General features: G+C 40.2%; 1 protein-coding gene across 1 annotated transcript in view; it reads right to left on the reverse strand.

Moving 5' to 3' along the window:
• Positions 1-728: 728 nt before the first annotated feature.
• pop1 (POP1 homolog, ribonuclease P/MRP subunit) overlaps positions 729-20,222 on the reverse strand; it is a 20,366-nt gene continuing 872 nt past the window's right edge. Inside the window, exons 3-16 of the mRNA XM_037677134.1 lie at positions 18,208-18,330; positions 15,141-15,316; positions 14,763-15,020; positions 14,584-14,671; positions 11,424-11,602; positions 11,045-11,319; positions 10,844-10,937; positions 10,654-10,762; positions 10,452-10,571; positions 8,691-8,809; positions 8,351-8,542; positions 4,065-4,219; positions 3,297-3,509; positions 729-1,558 (exon numbers count right to left, since the gene is read on the reverse strand). Coding sequence (XP_037533062.1) covers positions 892-1,558; positions 3,297-3,509; positions 4,065-4,219; positions 8,351-8,542; positions 8,691-8,809; positions 10,452-10,571; positions 10,654-10,762; positions 10,844-10,937; positions 11,045-11,319; positions 11,424-11,602; positions 14,584-14,671; positions 14,763-15,020; positions 15,141-15,316; positions 18,208-18,330 — 2,768 coding nt within the window. The 3' untranslated portion in view covers positions 729-891. The remainder of the gene's footprint in view (positions 1,559-3,296; positions 3,510-4,064; positions 4,220-8,350; positions 8,543-8,690; positions 8,810-10,451; positions 10,572-10,653; positions 10,763-10,843; positions 10,938-11,044; positions 11,320-11,423; positions 11,603-14,583; positions 14,672-14,762; positions 15,021-15,140; positions 15,317-18,207; positions 18,331-20,222) is intronic.

Below are 20,222 nucleotides of genomic sequence, written 5' to 3' on the forward strand. Positions count from 1 at the left end.
GATGTGTGGGAAACCGCAGCTCATGCCAATGAAAATAAAAAAAGGACTGAAAGTTTAAGTATCTGTTGTTCGATGTGTTTATTCACAGAAGGCTTCAGCGTACGTTAACAGTTTTGTTCACAATATTAACAGCCGTGTTCAACAGACATATGTTCACTTTTTTATTGGGTGATATTCAAACAGAAACAGTATTTTATAAACAGAGGCCAATATATTTCTGCATTTAATCATCCCCAACAAACAGAACTAAAACTCCTGGCACCGTCTGCGTAGTGAGAAATGTAAAACAGGTAAAATGATATCCTTTTGAAAACCCAAACACTCAAAAGGTAAATTAACTAAATTAAACTAAATACTCAAAGGTGATTAAAACCAAAATTTCTACCAACCACTGCAAGCATTTGAGATCTTGGCTCATCTGAGAAATCAGACACAACTAGTTGAACAGCTTTCACAAGAGTCTCCAAAAAGAACGGGGGGGGGGGGGGTATATGATGTGGGCAACAAAATACTGTGATTGGCCTACAATACAGCTTCTCAATGCAAGCACCTGAAAATAGGTCCTTTGAAAAGGTTGGCTGCAGAAAACAGACATGGCTAATCATGAGTGCAAACACTACTAAAACAATGTGCCCATTTTCTTGTAATTACGACTCGCGGATTAGGCAAACAGCCCAGTAAGATGCTACCGTAGAACAATTCTGCATGTACAAACGGAACAGCTGAAACAATGAGGATGTGTACAAGTGAAAAAAGTACCAGGTGTGTTGGTTTTGGGCACGTCGTCATCAAAGGCACAAGTTTTAGATTAAACTTGAAGTGACTCGACTGGCTGCATGTTCAAGCTGCTGCAGTTTTAGGCTCCAGTTTGTACAGGTCGGTGTGTTTGGATCACACCTCGATGTTGGCCTTAGTGAGGCGGTAGCGCAGGGAGTTGGGGTTGCGCATCAGCAGCGTTCCTCTGTGTTCGTCTGCCTGCTGGAGCAGGGTGTGGAGGAGACCTGTGACACTAACAAAGCCGAGAGCCTCCCCACATCCTGCAGACAGTGAGAAGTCCCCCTGAGTCACCCAGCCCAGAGTCACCCGAGAGCAGTGAGACGTGACACTTGGCAGAGGATCAGGCCACAGCCCAAAGATCAGGTCTGAGGAAGACTGGGGAGCTGTGGATGTGAGCGGAGCAGACAGAAGGTCTTTGCCTTCAGGCTCATGAGTAGATAAAGAGCAGGTAGCTGTTTTCTTGGAGCCTTTCTTCTGACGTTTGATTCTGCTTTTAAAATGGTCTCTATGTGGAAGCTCCTGGGGATCTCCATCTACTGGGTTCCTGACAAGCAGTTTCAGGTCTTCTGCATTCGGTACACACACCATGGCATGGATTTCCGGTTTTCCTTTGGAGAACAGCGACAGGCGCACCCACACCAGACTCGACCCATGAGCTGCAAGGAAAGCTGTCGCCGCAGGCCGGCTGAGGGGGGGCACCTTCACAGCACGACACAGCCTCTGTCCTTTTGATGTCGTGGGTCTGCACCAAGCAGACAGAAGCCTCAGAGACTTCCTGTTCCTGAGAGGTGAAACATAAAACATAGTATCCACTTAGAACAGGTGATCACCACGGAGGATAAAAAATACATTTTCATCTTCCTCATTAGACGCCTGACAGAGATACACATTCTATAATTCCTTATGCTGACAATAAAAACAACCAGTGGACTGAGAATCAAATGTTTCCTTGTGAAGTAACTCCCATTACTTAAAGCTTATGAGGTTTCATGAGGACGGATGGTGCACTTCCTCTGATAATGTGTGATGTATTGCTGCTGTGGCAGGCTGGATGTACTTCAGGTATTTTCATCAGACGTTCTGGTGAAAGGTAAATAAACTGGAGAAACTCAACAATGTTGTTAAAAGCTGTGCTGGTGTTTAGTTGAATAGCCCTGTTATCAAGTGCAATGATGGAGCCAAAGGGTGGTCAATGGTGGCCTTGGCTATCCTATCTATGGCCACCCTAACGACCACCCCAATAATTTCAGGAAGTTATACTTTTGCCAAATGATAGTTGTGGCAGGTGTGCATAAACAAATATCAGTGCTTCCCTCTAGGTCACTTAGATTGGGAGGGCGCTCGTCTCTTTGGGGGGTTTTGTCGATGGTGGAGGAGGGGGGATTTTGAAAGAGAAGCAGAACACTACATCTGTATTGCATGCTAGCTTAGCGCTACGTTAGTGGCGGCAGTTGTCAGTGGGGTGATGTGTAAAGAGGGATAGAGGAATGCTAACTTTGTATTGCGCTCGGTTTGGAGTCTGAGCTGAGCTTCTACGGTCTCCGCTCCCTGTGTGGAAGTGGCAGAGCAGAGTGGGGAGTGGGGGGATTTGATAGGTGTGTCGCTCGGTTCTGTTGACAGGGTGGGGCACCCTCCTAGGATAATGGTAAGGGAAACGCCATAATTAGTTTGTTGCTTATTTTCAAGTTATCGCACTCACAGCACGGACAGCATTTCCAAATCCCCCTTTTCGCTCCACAACGGGCACCAAAAACAAACATAAAAGCGATGGCTTCGGTCCAAGACCTGTAAAGTGAGGCATATTCAGCTCCCAAGAATTTTCAAAGTCTGCAGCATTATTAAAATGAAAACAGGAATGCATACCGCCCACTGCCTTTAATATCAAAGTTTTAAACTAAGGTCAAGTTGTGATGAGAAGATGGAGTTGTAGCTGTTTTGATCAAAACCTGAAAAAAAACAGTATGTGCAGTCTCATGAGATGTCATCCTCAGAGTACATGTTGTAAATGACTCTCAGGTACTACCACATAAACTGAACAAATCATTTTTGTATTGTCTAATTTTAATTAGTTGCAGTTGCCATCTTTCTAAAGTTGATTAAAGTTGTCCAATGCATGATGGGATATTTTGCTAACAGACAGGGTTGACATGAACCCTTAATGCCAAAGTTGTAAGTAAAATACTGCACATTGTGTTGTGCTCTAACTCTGTGTTGGAGGTATTGCTCAACCACTAATACACCACATTTCAGTTCAAAATCTTTAAAACCGACTAAGTTGTAACTATTTTATTCTTTTCTAATACCAGTTAGCTGTGGTAGCCATTTTGAATAGAGTTGGCTCCACGTTAATCTTTTGTAAATGCACATCCACCAAATATTTTCTGACAGTTTCATTGAAATCTGTTCAAAATATGTAAAATATTAAAGGTTGAAAAGCGACTGAAGACCCTGCAGGGGGTATTTAATGTATATATTGATGCCTGCTGATTTTCATGAACGATAAAAAGACAAATATTTACCTGAGAACAGTAAAACAGCTCGGAGTTTTAGTCATGGCGATGTTTTGTTGTGATGTCATCTCCTCTACCAAAGCATCTGTTTTTGTTGTGCTTTGTATCTGCCCATCCTCTTTAATAAGGAGTTCCCACTCCTCTGCCAGCTGTTGCCAAGGGCAACGGAAAGGAGCCAGACAGCCATGTTTAATGTAATTGGTCCTTTTGGCTGGTGGACGCCTGAGGGAGAGGTTAAAAGATCACATCCTGTCAAGCTGATGGAGAAACTCTGCCATTGTTGGTTGCACATCACATCTGAGTCCAGGAGCAGAATTTGAACAAAATAATCCACTTTTTTGACATTACCTGGAGTCTAAAGAACCTCTTTACAATAAAATCTAAAAAAAAAAAAAAACTGACCTTATTACAATCTGAGGAGTTAAAGCTGCAGATTAGTGATCGTAATCTTTTCCTTAAAGAGGTTCATACAGCTAGACTGTATTAGTAGTTTCACTGCAGATTCATTATAACTTTTTTTTTTTAACTAGAAAGCATTATTTTATATGCCAGAAGGTAACTATTTATAACTAGGAAACATTTCAGAAAGATATACAAGATCCAAGTAAATCCTTCAGATTATCTATAAGCTTATATCTCCAAAAATCTGAATATTGCAAGGTAGACAAAACCTTTGGCAGCACAAGATTCCTCTGAAAACAATTCTTTAGCATCTTCTACAAACAATTCAGGCAGCATTGACATTTTGATGTACACCCAAATCAATCTTCTGCTGACCGTTTGAATTTGTCCAAGAACTCAGCCTCCTGCTCGTCCTGAAAGCGAACGCCTGCAGGACAGTCAGGATAGTCATGGGGGAAGTGAGGAACAGCTTTATTTTGGGAGTGTTTTAAACTCATGTGAAGCCCAGCCACACGCACTCCTCTGTACACCTGAGGGAGGGGACCAACAAGGCAGAGAAGGAGTTAGACTTTTATAAAACTTAAGGCAAACTTAAATGTGAAGGTTCACGGCACATGGCCGAAGGAAAACATCCAAAAACATAGACGGTATATCAAAACATGGACAGTATATCTAAACATGGACGATGTATCAAAACATGGACGATGTATCAAACCATGGACGATGTATCAAACCATGGACGATGTATCAAAACATGGACGATGTATCAAAACATGGACGATGTATCAAATCATGGACGATATATCAAACCATGGACGATATAGCAAACCATGGACGATGTATCAAAACATGGACGATGTATCAAAACATGGACGATGTATCAAATCATGGACGATGTATCAAATCATGGACGATATATCAAACCATGGACGATATAGCAAACCATGGACGATGTATCAAAACATGGACGATGTATCAAAACATGGACGATGTATCAAAACATGGACGATTTATCAAACCATGGACGATTTATCAAACCATGGACGATGTATCAAACCATGGACGATGTATCAAACCATGGACGATGTATCAAAACATGGACGATGTATCAAAACATGGACGATGTATCAAACCATGGACGATATATCAAAACATGGACGATATATCAAAACATGGACGATATATCAAAACATGGACGGTATATCAAACCATGGACGATATATCAAACCATGGACGATATAGCAAACCATGGACGATATATCAAACCATGGACGATGTATCAAAACATGGACGATATATCAAACCATGGACGATATATCAAAACATGGACGATGTATCAAACCATGGACGATATATCAAAACATGGACGATGTATCAAACCATGGACGATGTATCAAAACATGGTGCAGAGTTCTGCACCTCCCAGCACTAAATTCACACCTTTTTCTAAAATAAAAAAATAAAAAAATAACTAAAAATGTTTCACAGCAGCCTTTTTAAACTGCTGTGTGTCCCCTATCATTATACAAGCAGGGTGCCCTGCCCTGTCAACAAAACCAAGCGCCCTGCCTACAAAACCAAAACACCACCCTGCCCTAGAGCTAGACAATAATTCGATATCGATATATCTCGCGATATACTTTTATTCAATAACGATGATATAAATTTTAAGCACATTTTCGATATTTCGATAGGATTACAGCGTTTTCTGTTCGGGTTGAAGCGGCCACTTCAGTTTCCACCCAGACTGAAAAAGGTGCGACACAACTACGTAAGTGCGTGGTGACATAATGTTACGCAGAGCTCGAGTCCAGAAGGCGTTAGCAGTAGCAGGCTAAGCTAGGCTAATCTCCAATGCGCGTTGTTTTCTCTTCAAAATGAGTGCCCATGATCGTCAGAATGTGACTGAACAAGCTTTCACAAGCGAAGAGAAGCAGATGACATCACTGATAAGAGAGAAAAGACTAATTTGCTGGTTTGGAATTGGTTCGGCTTTCTAAGATCCAATAAACTGCAGGTTTTAGTCAGTGTGCTGCAAAATGTGACGGAGAGTCGTTCTAACTAGCGGTTGGAACATCTAACATGTTCCACTTGACAGAAGATGATGAGTCACAAGATGAAGCACAATAAAAGTTTGAGCCAACGTGTCCCTGAAACTCCCCCATCACTGCATGTTTTTTTTTTTTTTTTATCATTTATTCATTCATTTACAATAAAACAAATTCATCAAAGAAAAAAAAAACATTGAATGAAAAGGTTGCAGAAAGAAGAAAATGATTCTTATCTGCCCCTTATTTAAAAAATACAAAATAACTACAAACAAACAACAACCTTGACTTGAACAATCTCCAAACTGAAAACAAAAAAAAACTTCAGGTATCCTTCACCTGGTCCTAAACCTTCCCAACAACTTTAACTATCATTTTTTAAACATATAAATTGTTTTAGAAATGTTTATGGTGATATCAAGACAATTCCATAATCCTGTTCCCTGAATTACAACACAGCTCCTTCACACTAGTTCTAAATGGAGGTTTTACAAACATTTACATTCCTTTAAGTTATATTGACTCTCCTTTTTTTATATTTATTTTTTACAAATTTTAATTGAATATTTGGGGCTAATATTTTTATGAGCTTTATACATGACTTGTAAAATACTATATTCAACCAAATCATAACATTTTAATAATTTCAATTGATGAAATAATATATTTGTTGGGTGACCATAGCGCTTCATAATACTAATAATTCTTATAGCTCTTTTTTGTAAAATAAAAATAGGGTTTGTAATTGTTTTACTTGCTTTTCCCCAAACTTCAATACAGTAGATTAAATAGGGAACAATCATTACATTCTACAATATATACAAAGCTTTGTCATTCAAAACTATTTTACTTTATACAGTAATGCAAATGATTGTTATTTTTATTTTTAAGTATTTTACATGAGATTTCCATGTCAGCTTCTCATCAGTAACGACACCCAAAAATTTTATTTCATTAACAACGAATTTCAATGCTGTCAATTTTAAAGTTGTTGTTTAAAGTTAAAACTATTAATATTGACAAAATTGAGAATTTTATGTTTATTTGACAGTGATTTCAATGTTTTTGAAGGCTAAATACAAATAAAAGGTGAACATTAATTTATTTGTATAGTTTTGTAGTTTTTCTGAGGCTTTTATATTGTTTATATCGATATCGAATTATATCGTTATCGACCAAAATTAAGAAATATATCGTGATAAAATATCCTGATGCATGCTCAATAATCCAGGTAGAAAAATCTAAAAAAGTTAAATCTGGTCCTCTGGACATTCAAGAATTCTTGAATGTCCAGAGGACCAGATTTAACTTTTTTAAGATGTCGTGATAAAAGTTTTGGCCATATCGTCCAGCCCTACCCTGCCCCCTACCCCAAACAACATCTTGTTATTACGAAAATATCATGTAGACTTTAAATAGACAGATTTACTTTTTTCTTTCTTCTTTCTGCTGCTCCCTTCTTCAGGGGTCGCCACACTGAACTAATTCCCACAAAGAAACAGCAATTGTTTTTAAGCTGGATATCCTTCCTGACAACCACAGACCACCAAGCTACCACAGCCCTCTGTGTGGAGCAGAGCTGCTATCTAGGGTGTCTGGGGAATCAGAGGGTGGAGGTCAGTGTGGGACAGATGAGGGTGGAGGCAGGTGTGGGTGCTTCACCTTTGTCACCCACATTGAATGTTGTCGGTCCAGGGGATCTAGCCTGCAACTTTTCGAAGATCGATTTCGAAGATTTGATTACATCAAAATCATCACCTTGGAGCAGTCCACTTGGAACCACAAACAAGGTGGTCCCATAAACCGGGCTGAGCGGGACAGATCCCGACAGTGGGGAGGCCTTAACTGGTGCCATATTGTGCAGCACAGAGAAATAAAACAGTGGCAAAGCGCCATAAGTTGGGAACACTGCTCTGGGTGCACTGTGTATCAGACAGCATGACATGCTGTGCTCTGATTGGCTCAAACTGTGGCTCTGGTTCTCTTTATCTGTTGAAAGCAGCATCAGTTCAATCTCTGTATCATTATTAGACTGGATGGATTTAACAAGGCCACAACAAAACACACATGTTTTTCCCCCTTATCACAAATGACAGAAATTTGTTGTAGCGACAGAGAACTCTCATCCCTGTAACTAATATATGATTAGGTACCATCAGGGTGTTGGCTGCAGGTTTGATAGGTGCATGCAGCATAGTTTTGGGAACTAAAGTACTTGCAAAGCTAAATTGGCTGTAAAAATAAAAAATAAAAATAAAAACTAAATACATGAATGTTACTGCGTACATTTCTAAATTTTCCAGCAATTAAGCATTTTAGTTGATCATTAAACATCCATCTACTGTTGAAGAATACTTCAGTGTATAAGAAATAGGGTGGACTACCTACGTAAAACCTACTCTCCAGAACCACCACATACGGTCAAATTTATTTTAATCTGCAGCAAAATATTTATTTATCTTATCTTAGACTATCCAAACTAAAACAACACTTACAGGAGCCAAGCCTTGCAGCGCATAAAAAACTATTGACTGCTCCAGTGAATGAAGCTGAACTGTTCCTGACCTCCTGGGATGAGGAAACAAAACATTGGTGTTAGTCTTTGGTACCTACCAGTGGGACCCAGAAGGCCATGCCCCAGCCCTTTGGAAGGAGCAGGTCCCATCCAGCACCCCAGGAGCTCATCTCATTTCCCAGTTGCTTTCCAGGCTGATGGACCAGTAAAATGGGAACTCGGCCCTGTGGGGGGGTGGGGCTCAGCCTGGAGCCAGGCACCAGCATGTCACTCCTCATATGGTTCAAATTCTTCAGACAGTACACAGAAAAATGCTTCAGGGAAAAGCAACTTTCAAGCTTTGAGTGCACAGTTTCAGAAATGGAGCAGCCCCAAGGAAAGCCAGAGATGGTCATGGAAAAAAAAAGTTAATTTTTGTTGCGTCATTTTTAATGGTACCTGCTCAGATATCTTGTTGTCTGTGACGTTGTCACGAACAGACTCCTCCCACAGAAAACTCTGACAGCATGGTGCTGGGACTCCTCTCAACATCAGCTCCCTCCTCTTCTCATCACCCTCTGAAAACACACGCCACACAAATGTGCACATCAGTTTACTCAGCCTTACTAGTATCACAAATCCAGCAAATGGCCCAATTTTTTTATATCTATAATATGCATTTGTGTTTTTAAAAAAAACAAGGTTATGTAATCTTGTGAGGCTGCTTTGTCTGAAGTTACATATTCTTGCCCGTGGTTGACAGCATAATATTCCTCATTTTAAATCTAGGTCTCTTTATTCTGAGCCTTGCAGGTGCACAAGCTCGTTTCATACATCAGATTAGAAAGTGAAGTTATGGCCATTAATAATAAAAATTAGTCCAGACAGAGCACTCATGCAGAACGTTGTTCACAGGTGCAAGTTGTGCCTAACGATGACACTTTTATAGATGCATTCAGAAAGCTTGTGATATTTGTATTATAGCAGGTCAACAAAAGCAAAACAGAAATGTGTAAACCTGACTATGAGGATTTGAATAAAAACCTGCACAGTGTAAACATGTACAAGTCAAAAGTTTGTTTTTTTATATATTTAAACATCTGTATTACTGAATTGTGTGTTTAATGTCCATTTGTCTAAATTTTGTAAAGCTTAACTCTCATTACCTGAACCCATTGAGTCCTGGGATTAAACCTGTTTATTTAGTTTAGTTTAGATACACAGCTGACCTCCTGTTTGGGGCTAAACATGCTGAACTTCTAACAAATGATGTGACCAGATCTCTACAAGGCCCCCACTGATGTGTTCACTAGGCATGATGGGAACATCTCGTCATCTGCTGCTTTGCTTACAATGGTGATTAAGGAATGAGAAGCTGCTGCTGCTACTATTGCTTGTACTACTTATAGTACTACTACTACTACTGCTTCTTTATTTATAAAGGAATTTAAAACAACCACAGATGTAAGAAAGTGCTGTACATGTAAAATCAAGAAAACAACAAAAAAAAATTCAACAGTTAAAACGGAAAGACCAATAAAAACTAGTAAAAATACATCACAGTAAGTCTCTGGCTGTGTCAAACCCAGGGAATAAAAATGCCTTTTAAAAAGAGTGTTAGAAGTGGACAGTGAAGGGGCTTGTCTGATGAGGAGGGAGATTGTTTCTTAATTTTGGAGCAGAAAGAGAAAAGCTCTGTCCCTCTGAGCCTTCGTTTGGACCTCGACACCTCCAGGCTACTCACTGCATCTGTTGGGGTTAAATAACTTGTTGCCAAGTGAAACAATATTTACTGCAGCAAGTTTCCAAAGTGAGTTTCTGATTTTGACGCGGGAATGTCTTTTTTTGTCCAGATTAGGTCTGTCTTGGTTTTCTGTAAAGCTCACAGGATGGACAGATTCTCATACTATACCAAGTGGCATGTAATGAATATATTGAATCAGCTGCTGTCAGTCCCTGAGGTTGTGTTTGGAGTACAGGGTCCTGCCAGGAATCGAACCTGGAACATCTGCATGGTCAGGCAGAGGCCCCCCGGAGCACAGAACCAGATGTGTACTCACTGAAACAACTTCAAGCTGGAGCAACACACTGACTCTGGGATAGGCTCGAGTTTTATTGGTCAGTTTTCTATTAGCAAATGAGGATGTGATGTTTCCATACAGTCTTAAAAACTGATTAAAATGTATTTTATTTCACCGTTTCCAGAAAGACAGATTTTACCTTGAGCCTGGCTTACACACGGCAAAACTTTGCACTTCTTTCTGGGTAAAGTCAGCCTGGGGTCGTCCACAGTCAGGCCCAGCACTACGCCTGGGGGGAGCTCTCCAGTTGAAAAGATGCCTGGATGAATTAGAAAACAACAAGCATAAGCACACAGTCAACAAGCTGGCAAAATAAGCCAAACACAAACAAAAAGGAAAACCTTTCAGTAGGTGAAAAACGTCTGCTTGTTGGTGATGCAGGCTCATTTTGTTCTCATCTGTGCAGTGCTGAGGCCACCAGAGGGGGGAGGACTGGGACTGAGTCAGTTCCTTATAAAAAGTAATTTATACAATTACTCAAGAGTTTTAGTTGATTTCAGAGGCTGATCAAGCTGAAAACACATTGCTTACATGACAGACTGTGGCTGCTTCTAAAGTGTCAGTCAGCACAGAATGGGACTGAGGCCCAATCAGGCGATAACGTACAATCTCCATTGTGAGATCACTGCAAAAAAAGTTACAACGCAAGTTAAAACCATTCATCATTGTACACAGGAAAAATAAGTTGTGCAAACTTTATTTTCCAGACAAAATTTTAAACACTTCACTAACTTTATAACAATCCCAGTTGAGCAGGACTTCCAGGTCACTGGAGTGCCAGGTAATCTGGTTCCATTTCCCAGAATCTTCTTCACAGTAGGCTCACTGGTGCCCTTAGAGCTCCTCTTCCTTTTGGTTCCACGTTTCAGCTTTTCTTCAGACGTGTTTTCAGGCTTTGACTCTGGCTGTGGGGCATCATTCACCTCTGCATCTGGAACCTCTGGTACAACTGGGGGAACCACAGCCTCATGACACTGGCACACGCTTTGTAATTCTGGGAGAAGATCCTGGATTTAAAAAAATAAACACATTCCTGAAAATTGAGATTTCATGTATACCAACTCATGCTACATTTTTAAACAATTTAATGCACCTTTAAAATCCACCGTACCTGCTTCAGAGTGGGATGAGCCCAAATCCACAGCTGCCGGTGAGTTGCACCTTGTGTTTGTGGCCTCCAGAGAAAGGTGACAGGGCCCAGGGGCTGAGAGGGGTACAGTCCTGCTCTGTACACTGTAACACTGCCCTGTCTGCAACCTGACAGACACAGGCCTGCAGCAAAAGTAGGACCTGAAAACAAACCACAGCTTTTAACTCCACAATGAAAAAAACATTCTTACAACAAAAAAAACCTTTTGTGTGTGTGTGTGTGTGGGGGGGGGGGGGCATCACTTGCTGCCTTGCCTTTCATACCAGTTTAAAACCAAGTTCATGTTATGTTGAGAAATGATGGAGCTGCAGCGGTTTTGGTCAAACATTGAAAATCACACATGCAACCTCATGTAATACAGCAAGACGTCACGCTCAGAGTACGTGTTGTGAATCACTCATCTACAGCCACACCACTTTCAGTTCAGTATCTGTAAAACTGACTTAAAGCTATGTTCATGCCTGCAACTCATATGGGATGAAAATAGGAATGCGCGATATATATACAGTACATGGTAGAAACGATAGAAATTTATCCTACGATATAGATATCTGTCTTCTACCGGCTAACCGCAGTAATGCTGCATCTGATGTAAAATCAGAGTTGTCAGTTTAACCGTTACTTTTTTTAGTTGAAAACTGTGTGAAGTGGTGTTCAAGTGTAAAATCAGAGCAGTCAGATTTAATCGTTACTTTTTTTAGTTGAAAACTGTGCGCAAGTGGCATTAAAGTATTTTCTTCGAGAGCTAAGTAGCGAAGCTACAAGCTAACTACAGCCAGCTTGCCGTAGATTTGCCGTATTCAGACGCATGTGCAAAACGCTGAGTTCCGTCGAAAGTTGTTTTTTTTTTTGTTTTTGTCTCGGTCGAAAGTTAAAGTAAGCGTTGGTCAGTTTTAGAGGAACCTGTTCTCTGATCTGTGATAAGAACGCTGTGTTGTGTGATTTTACTGCGAGACCCTCTGGTCAAAGCCACAGACTCATTGTGTGTCAGCTCTCCATTAAAGCAGAAGGAGTCGCCCACTAGAGGGTTGGAGGGTGAAGTGTTTTCAGTTGCTGCTCTGTTGCTGTTCATTTCTTAAGTGAGAATACTGGAAACTGTTAAGAGTTAACAACATATTTTTTAGTTTAAAACATATGGCTAAAACTACATTTGATATATTTTGCACTGTTTTGCACTACAAGAAAGAAGCCTAATACTTGATTTGTTTATTATTTAAAAACTCTCTGGACCTAGTAGTGGCATTTTTTTTATTCAAAATATATGATGGCAAAAGGACACCCTATGCTTTAAAATTCCTATTAAGTTTTATACCAAAAACATATTGTGATATATATCGTTATCGCCACCCTTGACAATACATATCGTGATATGAATTTTATGCCATATCGCACATTCCTAGATGAAAAAGGTGACAAACCTAGCACCTGTACTGTGGGTGTTGGGGGAGGGGTTCTGTGCCTTTATTTTGAATAAAGTAGATGCCATTTTCTGCATTCTGGTGTATTTTAACAGGTTGTTAAACATCTATGTTTACCTACATAAGTAAACACTTGAGTCAGTAACTATTTTAGAGACACCTCATTCAAATAGTCCATATATTCATCATCCTGTTTTTTAATCTCACGCCTCTGGTTAAGATAATGAAATTATTAGCTATGTTTACATGCGCAAAATTCTTTGACCGGAGTGAAATGTTTTCAGATTAAATAATTCAAATGCATCGTTTACATGGGCACAATCTGTTCATGACGAGCGTTTACATGCAGCGGGCCCTGATTTTGAACAGAAGTACTGACATGCACAGAGCGGTAAACTCTCCTTAAAATAATAATAATAATAATAATAATAATAATAATAATAATGTCATCACAATGTCAGCACTGTATGTTTCCATACAATGGCGAAATTAGTCTCTGCATTTAACCCACCCACCACCAGGTGAAACCACCGAAGAAGAAGTTCTACTTCCGGTTTACTTCCGTGATGAATGTAAACAAACCTGAGCGCCCAAAATGGACCCGCGACAGGTTTTAATGACGGTGGAGACGTTACTGCACTCCCTGTCTGAGCTACAGGTAATACAGATCATTTTGAGCTATTTCAAAGTTTCTAGAAGAAATGTTGTGTCGCTCACCGACCAGTTTTGCTAATATTAATAGCATTATTAGCATTAGCCAGGAGGAAATGACATAGGTCGCACATGGCAGGTCAGTTTTTCACGATTGGAAAAAAATGAACAGATTAAGTGTTTACATGGACACCGTTCGGGTTATGAATAGGGGTGCACCGATTGCAATTTTCTGGCCGATCAGCGATTTCTAAAAAGTCTGACCTGCCCATACCGATTTTGTTTTATAAGCGACACTGTCAGGGGTTATAAGGTCACAATGCACCTTCAATTTTCCAATGTTATTTTGTTGAAAAACATACCCTTGAACAATATCCTAGAAACAATACAAACTTGTTTTAACTGGCCAAAAGGTAATGCTCTGAAATATAAATGAAGTTTAGACAATTGTTGTTAAAACCACAAAAAAAAAAAAAAATAAATAAAAATTGGTAAAATCGGTGTTTCATGCAAGTATTGGCCGATTTCCCAAAATTAAGGAAATGGGGCCGATTTATCGGTGCACCACTAGTTATGAATCGGCGTAAACCACCCGTTTCGTTCTGATCACAAATTCTTTCGGATCGCGCTGAATAAACAAAAAATAGCCCGAACGGGGCGTTTACATGACACATTTTTATTCAGAACGGTCGTTTAATCCGATTACTTATGCCCATGTAAACATTGCTAATGAGACACAATTTATCACAAACAATGACTTTAAGTCTAACTAAGATGCTACAGACGTAGCGTTCTGCTTCTCTCACACATCCCAAGCTAAGCTAGCGCTACGCAAGTGCAGATTTACTCTAGTTAGTTTATAGCTGAAATCAATCAGCTCAATTGGTTGAAGATGTACACTCAAACATTATTTTCTGCAAGTTCCATTAAAATTTGCCTAGTGGTCCACACCTTGGCCTTTCTGTGGCAAATAATGAAACAAAGAGTACAAGGAAACCAGTTACAAGAGCTTTTAGAAGACTGTAGGAAAAAAATTATATATTTGCATTTACCTGCCTCCTTGTTGGTGAGCTGTGACAGAGCAGCCAGCAACTTGTCTTCTTCACCCTTCAGCTCAATGCAGCAATAATAAGAAAGATCCTGAGTAGACACAACCAAACAGGTTAGGACAGTTTGCTAGTAATGATGTCCTCTCGTGTCCACTAAAGAAGAACTAGTTTGGTGTAGTTACCTGTAGGAGGCAGTGGCTGCTCATGGCTCTGTAGCATGGTCGATAACATTTACTTGTGGGTCTGTCCCCGAGGCAGTAACCCCACTTCTTAACCATGTGGAAGCGCTTGGCGTGCCAAATGTGCGTCTCCAGCCAAATGTTCTTCCTCTGACGACGATTGAACTCCAGCAGCAGGTTTCCGTGCCGCCGGCGAGCTTTGCGGCTTTTGTTTTTTGCAGGTTCTTTCTTCTTTGAGCTGGCCTGGAGGCCCTTCTCCCGCTGTGGAAAAAAATAAATGCCAGCGATGAATACTCAAAAACGGTCATTTTCTGCATGAACAGGAGATAAAGTGTGTGATGACACAAGCATCTAGAATGGAAATGAAACAGTAGATAATACCATTCTGTTGGCCATGTCTCTCAGTCGGCGAGGAAGACGGTTGGTGTTGTGGCTCATGGCCCGTCGCCTCATGTGTTTGGGCAGAGCTTGAAACACGTGGCTGCTGGCTGTTGTCTTGGTAACGGCTTTAAGCATGGCGCGCACCTCTGCAGCCCTGGCTCTGGCAAAAGCTCCAGCTTTATAAGGAGGAAAGCAGTTAGACTGAATTATAAACATAATTAGGGCTGAGTACCGAACCGAGGTTCTTTTATGGCACCGACCGAACTGCGTCGGTCGGTGTATGGATTGAAACATCACTCTTCTTTCTGTGTCAAGTTTCAGTATTGGCTGTAACGTGTCACGTGGTTTTTGCATGCCGGCAGGTCAAACGCAGACATATAGCAAACAGATGGCGTGTTTACACCCAGAGCTGTATAGAGCTGCCGTACAGCTTGTATGTCTATGGTGCTGGTTACGCCCACAGACGGGGTTCACGTGTGCAGCGCGTGTTGTTGAACAGCTTCAATTTATGAGCAGAAAGTCGCTCCGTGTTTTTCTGCAAGAGAGAAGGACAGCAGCCTCCCCCCCTCCTCCTCTCAACGTTAAAGTCAGCCTGTGAGTGTTGAACGGCCTGAATCAACATTCCACAACCGGACTCCTCTTCATCAAAGAACTCCGAGGAGGGAGCTGTGTGTGGGATTTCAGCTGGTAAGTTTTCGTTTGTTAACATTACTGCAACTTAATACATGCATTGCGGTGAATTAAACTAGAATCCATGTAACGTTAACTTTAAGATATTAGTGTAGCTTTATTTTATGGTTATGTAGCTAGCTAAAATCAAAAGCTAACGAAAGATTGACAGTAACAGATGAAGCTTAGCTTGTAAAAATGTGCTCATTCATGGTCAGCTTGTTGAACAGTTCACCTAATATTCACCGTTAATGTTCTCCTCACAGGAGCCTCTGACCCTGATGTGAGGATGACAGACAAAAGAAAAGTGAGGTGGGGGCCACAGGACAGTCACAAACTTTGTTGTTAAAAGTTTGCTGCCTTTTTCTACAGTGGAGGCTGCATGGTGGAGGTAAGTAAACTGTAAAGGATATTGTTGACAGTTAAACTTTTATTTCTCAGCCTAGATAATAGTTTATGAGCAATAATAACGCAACCATGTTACTGTTGATGTTTTGTTCTAATGTCATTTAGGGAGACGATAAGAGCCCTAAACCCCAGAGAACCCCAGAGAAGATTCAGGAAGAGATACAGAGCTACAGAAGTCTGCATCAACCCTAACCTCAGTGAATCCAGTGACCTGCTGGTGGAATGTGAGGGACAATATGCCAGTGCTATCAAACTGACAACCAGGTATCTGTGTGTGCAACAAGCATCATCCACACCCTCAGAGTGAACATTTTCTACTGCTGGAGACACCATCAGCCAGGAGCGGGCTTGTTTGTGTCCAGAGAAAGCAGACATGTTGATTTTTCTGAAGAAAAACTGAAGTGAAAAGGTCCTCAGTGTGTAGCAGTGAGCATTAGACACTGAAGTGTCACTGGTTTGAAACTGTTCTTTTGACCTGGAAATTATTTGTTTATTTTTATGTAATTTCCTTACATAAAAATAAACAAATAATTTCCTGCTTGGAATGGAAATACCTAAATTAAAAAATAAAACTCACGATTTGTACTGTAATGTGTTGCGTAATTTTATTCTTGTTAGAATTAATAGTAATTACAAAATTGGTACCAAAAAAAAAAACGTCCAGGAACCAACACCGAAGTGAAGGGACCGACACCAGTACCGATACCGATTTTTTTTAGACAGGTACCCAGCCCTAAACATAATAAAGTTCAATCTGACGGTGCATTTGTGGTTCTTGGCCATTTTAGACTTCCACTCTGTGTGACTCTCCAAATCTTCAGAAAACTATTAAAAACTGGGAGGTGCCCACATAAGTGGTTTCAATTTAGTGTCCAAAAAACTGTATAGGTCCTCCCCTTTTGAGTGCCTAATGGGTCAATCTATGGTCTCTCCAGAGGCAATATCCAACGGACGGACGGACGGACGGACAGACAGACAGGATATGTACATACTTTTAAGCAAGGTTAAAGTTATTGTCTTTCAGCTGTGTGGGGGTACTTTGTTGTGCATTTTCTGACTGTTTATGCATGAACTGTATTTCAATCACGCTGACAGTGACTGTTGATACAGAACATGATTCCTCCAGATATCATTTTTTATCAGAGCAATCACTGATGCATGTCGAAGCATTGAGAAGTTACAGCTTTTTGATGTTGGAATTCGTTGGGAGGCTCCAGGTGATCCTTTGGAAAATGCATGGACATACCCACACAAAAATAATTTCCTTTTTTGTGCTATCGTTATCAATTTTGTTATTTACTCATTTATAAACCTTTATTTCACCAGAGAGACAATAGATCTCTTTGCAAGGAAAGCCTGGTTCTGAAGGCAGCCTAACATGCATATTTAGGACTGTGGGAGGAAACGAGAGTACTCGAAGAAAACCCACACAAACACGAGGAGAATAAGTAAACTCCACATAGAAAGACTTAGGTCCAAACCAGGAATTGAACCAGGACTTTATTGCTGTGAGGCAACAGAGCTAACCACTGCCCAATTTGAACTGGCAGTAGGTAAGATTTGATTGTATAGCCTCATTTGGTTTTCCAGTCCATACTTCCACCATTCCATGTGCAGCAAGTTGTTTAATCCAGTAGTTTTGACTGCTGAGGTTCAGATTTCAGAATGTTACTTTTACAGAAAGAACAAGCTTATGAATTTAATCCAAAAAGTTTAAGAGCAGCATCTAATTTAGTTTGGGCATGTTCTTTTACTGGCATTTTAGGCGCTTTTGGGGGGACTGTCTGAAGAAGATTGAACAAAATTGTTAAAACACCAGTTAAAGGCAGTTGAGCTAAAAGATCAAGCAGTATGTGTGCTTCTTTTTACCTGCAGCAAATAAAGAATAATTTCAAGCAGACATTTTTTTAAATCTGGGAAACAAGAAAAGTGCAACTGAGTGCATGACAGTGCAGTGAGTTTGCAGAAATGTGTAGAACGGTGTCTTTACCAGTGATGAACTTCGGCATCTCTCTGGAGTAACCACCACCACCTTTGTGATGTCCACGAACCCATCCAGTTTGGGGGGGTCCTTTCAGCATTTTAGAAGGATTCATATAGGATGGTCCACCACCTTTGGAAACATTTATCATAAAATGTCACCAATGTCAGATTACTTTTTCTAGTTGGGATTTGATTAAATTACTCCAATATATCCAACACAAAACAACACAGAGCTACCACAGAGAGCAAACTCCCATGAAAATTTGTTATTTGTTTCTATGACAAGTGCTTCCTGACTCAACCACCAATCACCGAACTACCACCTCCCTCTCTGTGGAATGGAGTGAAGGCACCCAGTGGGCAGCTGGGGGTTAAGAACCATACTCAAGGGCCCAGAGTGGGCCCAGTGTTGCCAGATTGGGCGGTTTTCATTCTGATTTTGCAGGTAAAAATTGCTTTGGGCGGGTGGAGATAATTTGGGCGGATTTAGAGTCAGATCGGCGGTTTTTGAGTTAACCTATTAAATACATTTCAAACAATCATTCATCATTATTTCATAGCAAAGCTCCCCTGACCTTTCTCCATCACTGATTGGCTATTGTCATCTGCCATGGCGTTCACAACAGAGAACTGGTGAGGCAATTAGTAGACACCTTGTTGAGTGGGCTGGCCCGTTGCAGCGGTACTCTGAGCGGCCGCCATATTGGATGTGGCAGAACTGCCGGTCAACTGATACAAGGAAATTAACTGAACTTCATAAAGCACTGTTCTACAAAGTGTTTTAAGTTAATGCCAGTCATTCACACACACACTAATATATTTGTAAAACAAAATGACACAAAAGACAACATTTATAACTTTTAAAGTGATTATTAAAAATGTTTACTCCTTAAATGTTTAGGTTAAAAGGTAAGCACTAAACCAGCATGTATTATTTTTAGTGTTTACAACTACTAATGTGTATAACACTATTACTGTGGTGATAAATATAGAAATATTCATATTGAACATTTAATCTGTGTCTATAATGATCAGCTCCTGAAATATGACGTGTTGATTTTCTGAATAAAGAACACTAACGTTCACATTTAACTGATTTTGATTAATCACAATGATGAACATATAAACACCAATATATCTTTACAGGGTGTGTGTATGTATGCATGCATAGATCTGTATGTATGCATGCATAGATCTGTATGTATGCATGCATAGATCTGTATGTATGCATGCATAGATGTATGCATGCATGGATGTATGCATGCATGGATGGATGGATGGATGCATGGATGGACAGACGGACGGACGAATGGATAGATAGGACGGGTTGTTGTGTGATGGGGCGGTTTTTAACTAACTTTTGGGCTGGAAAACCTTGACTCTATCTGGCAACACTGAGTGGGGCAAATAAGGGTGGAGGCGGGTGTGGGTGCTTTACCTCTCCCACCCAAATTAGTGTATAGTGTCTACTCTAAGATACTATTTTATGTTTATGAACCTGTTTCAACTTCTGTATTTTTCAGATAATCAACTAAAAATATAAAATTATGTCTTTTTGACTGGCTGCTGCAACAACGTGCCTAAATCTGATTTTAAAATAGTTATTTGCTGAATTGTATGTTATGTTATTACAGCATTGGTTTATCTGAGTTTAGGAATATTTAAATTAAATGACTTTTACGGCAACATTAAGCAGCCTAATAAATAAAAAACAATCCACTTCAAATGGTCAGAAAAACATTAAAACATAATTTAATTGGAAGTGAAGCTTTATAAATCCTAAAGGGTGAAATACTATAGTATCAATATTGTCATCTCAGATTAGACTGACAATATCAAACAAGGTTAGGGTGAATTAAAACAGGAATTTCTAACACATTATAAACTGGACGCATTATAAACTGGACGCATTATAAACTGGACGCAGTATAAACTGGACGCAGTATAAACTGGAAGCAGTATAAACTGGACGCATTACAAACTGGACGCATTACAAACTGGACGCATTACAAACTGGACGCA

Source organism: Nematolebias whitei, chromosome 5, assembly GCF_014905685.2.
Source record: "Nematolebias whitei isolate Nwh7 chromosome 5, NemWhi1, whole genome shotgun sequence".
NCBI classification, from domain to species: domain Eukaryota; kingdom Metazoa; phylum Chordata; class Actinopteri; order Cyprinodontiformes; family Rivulidae; genus Nematolebias; species Nematolebias whitei.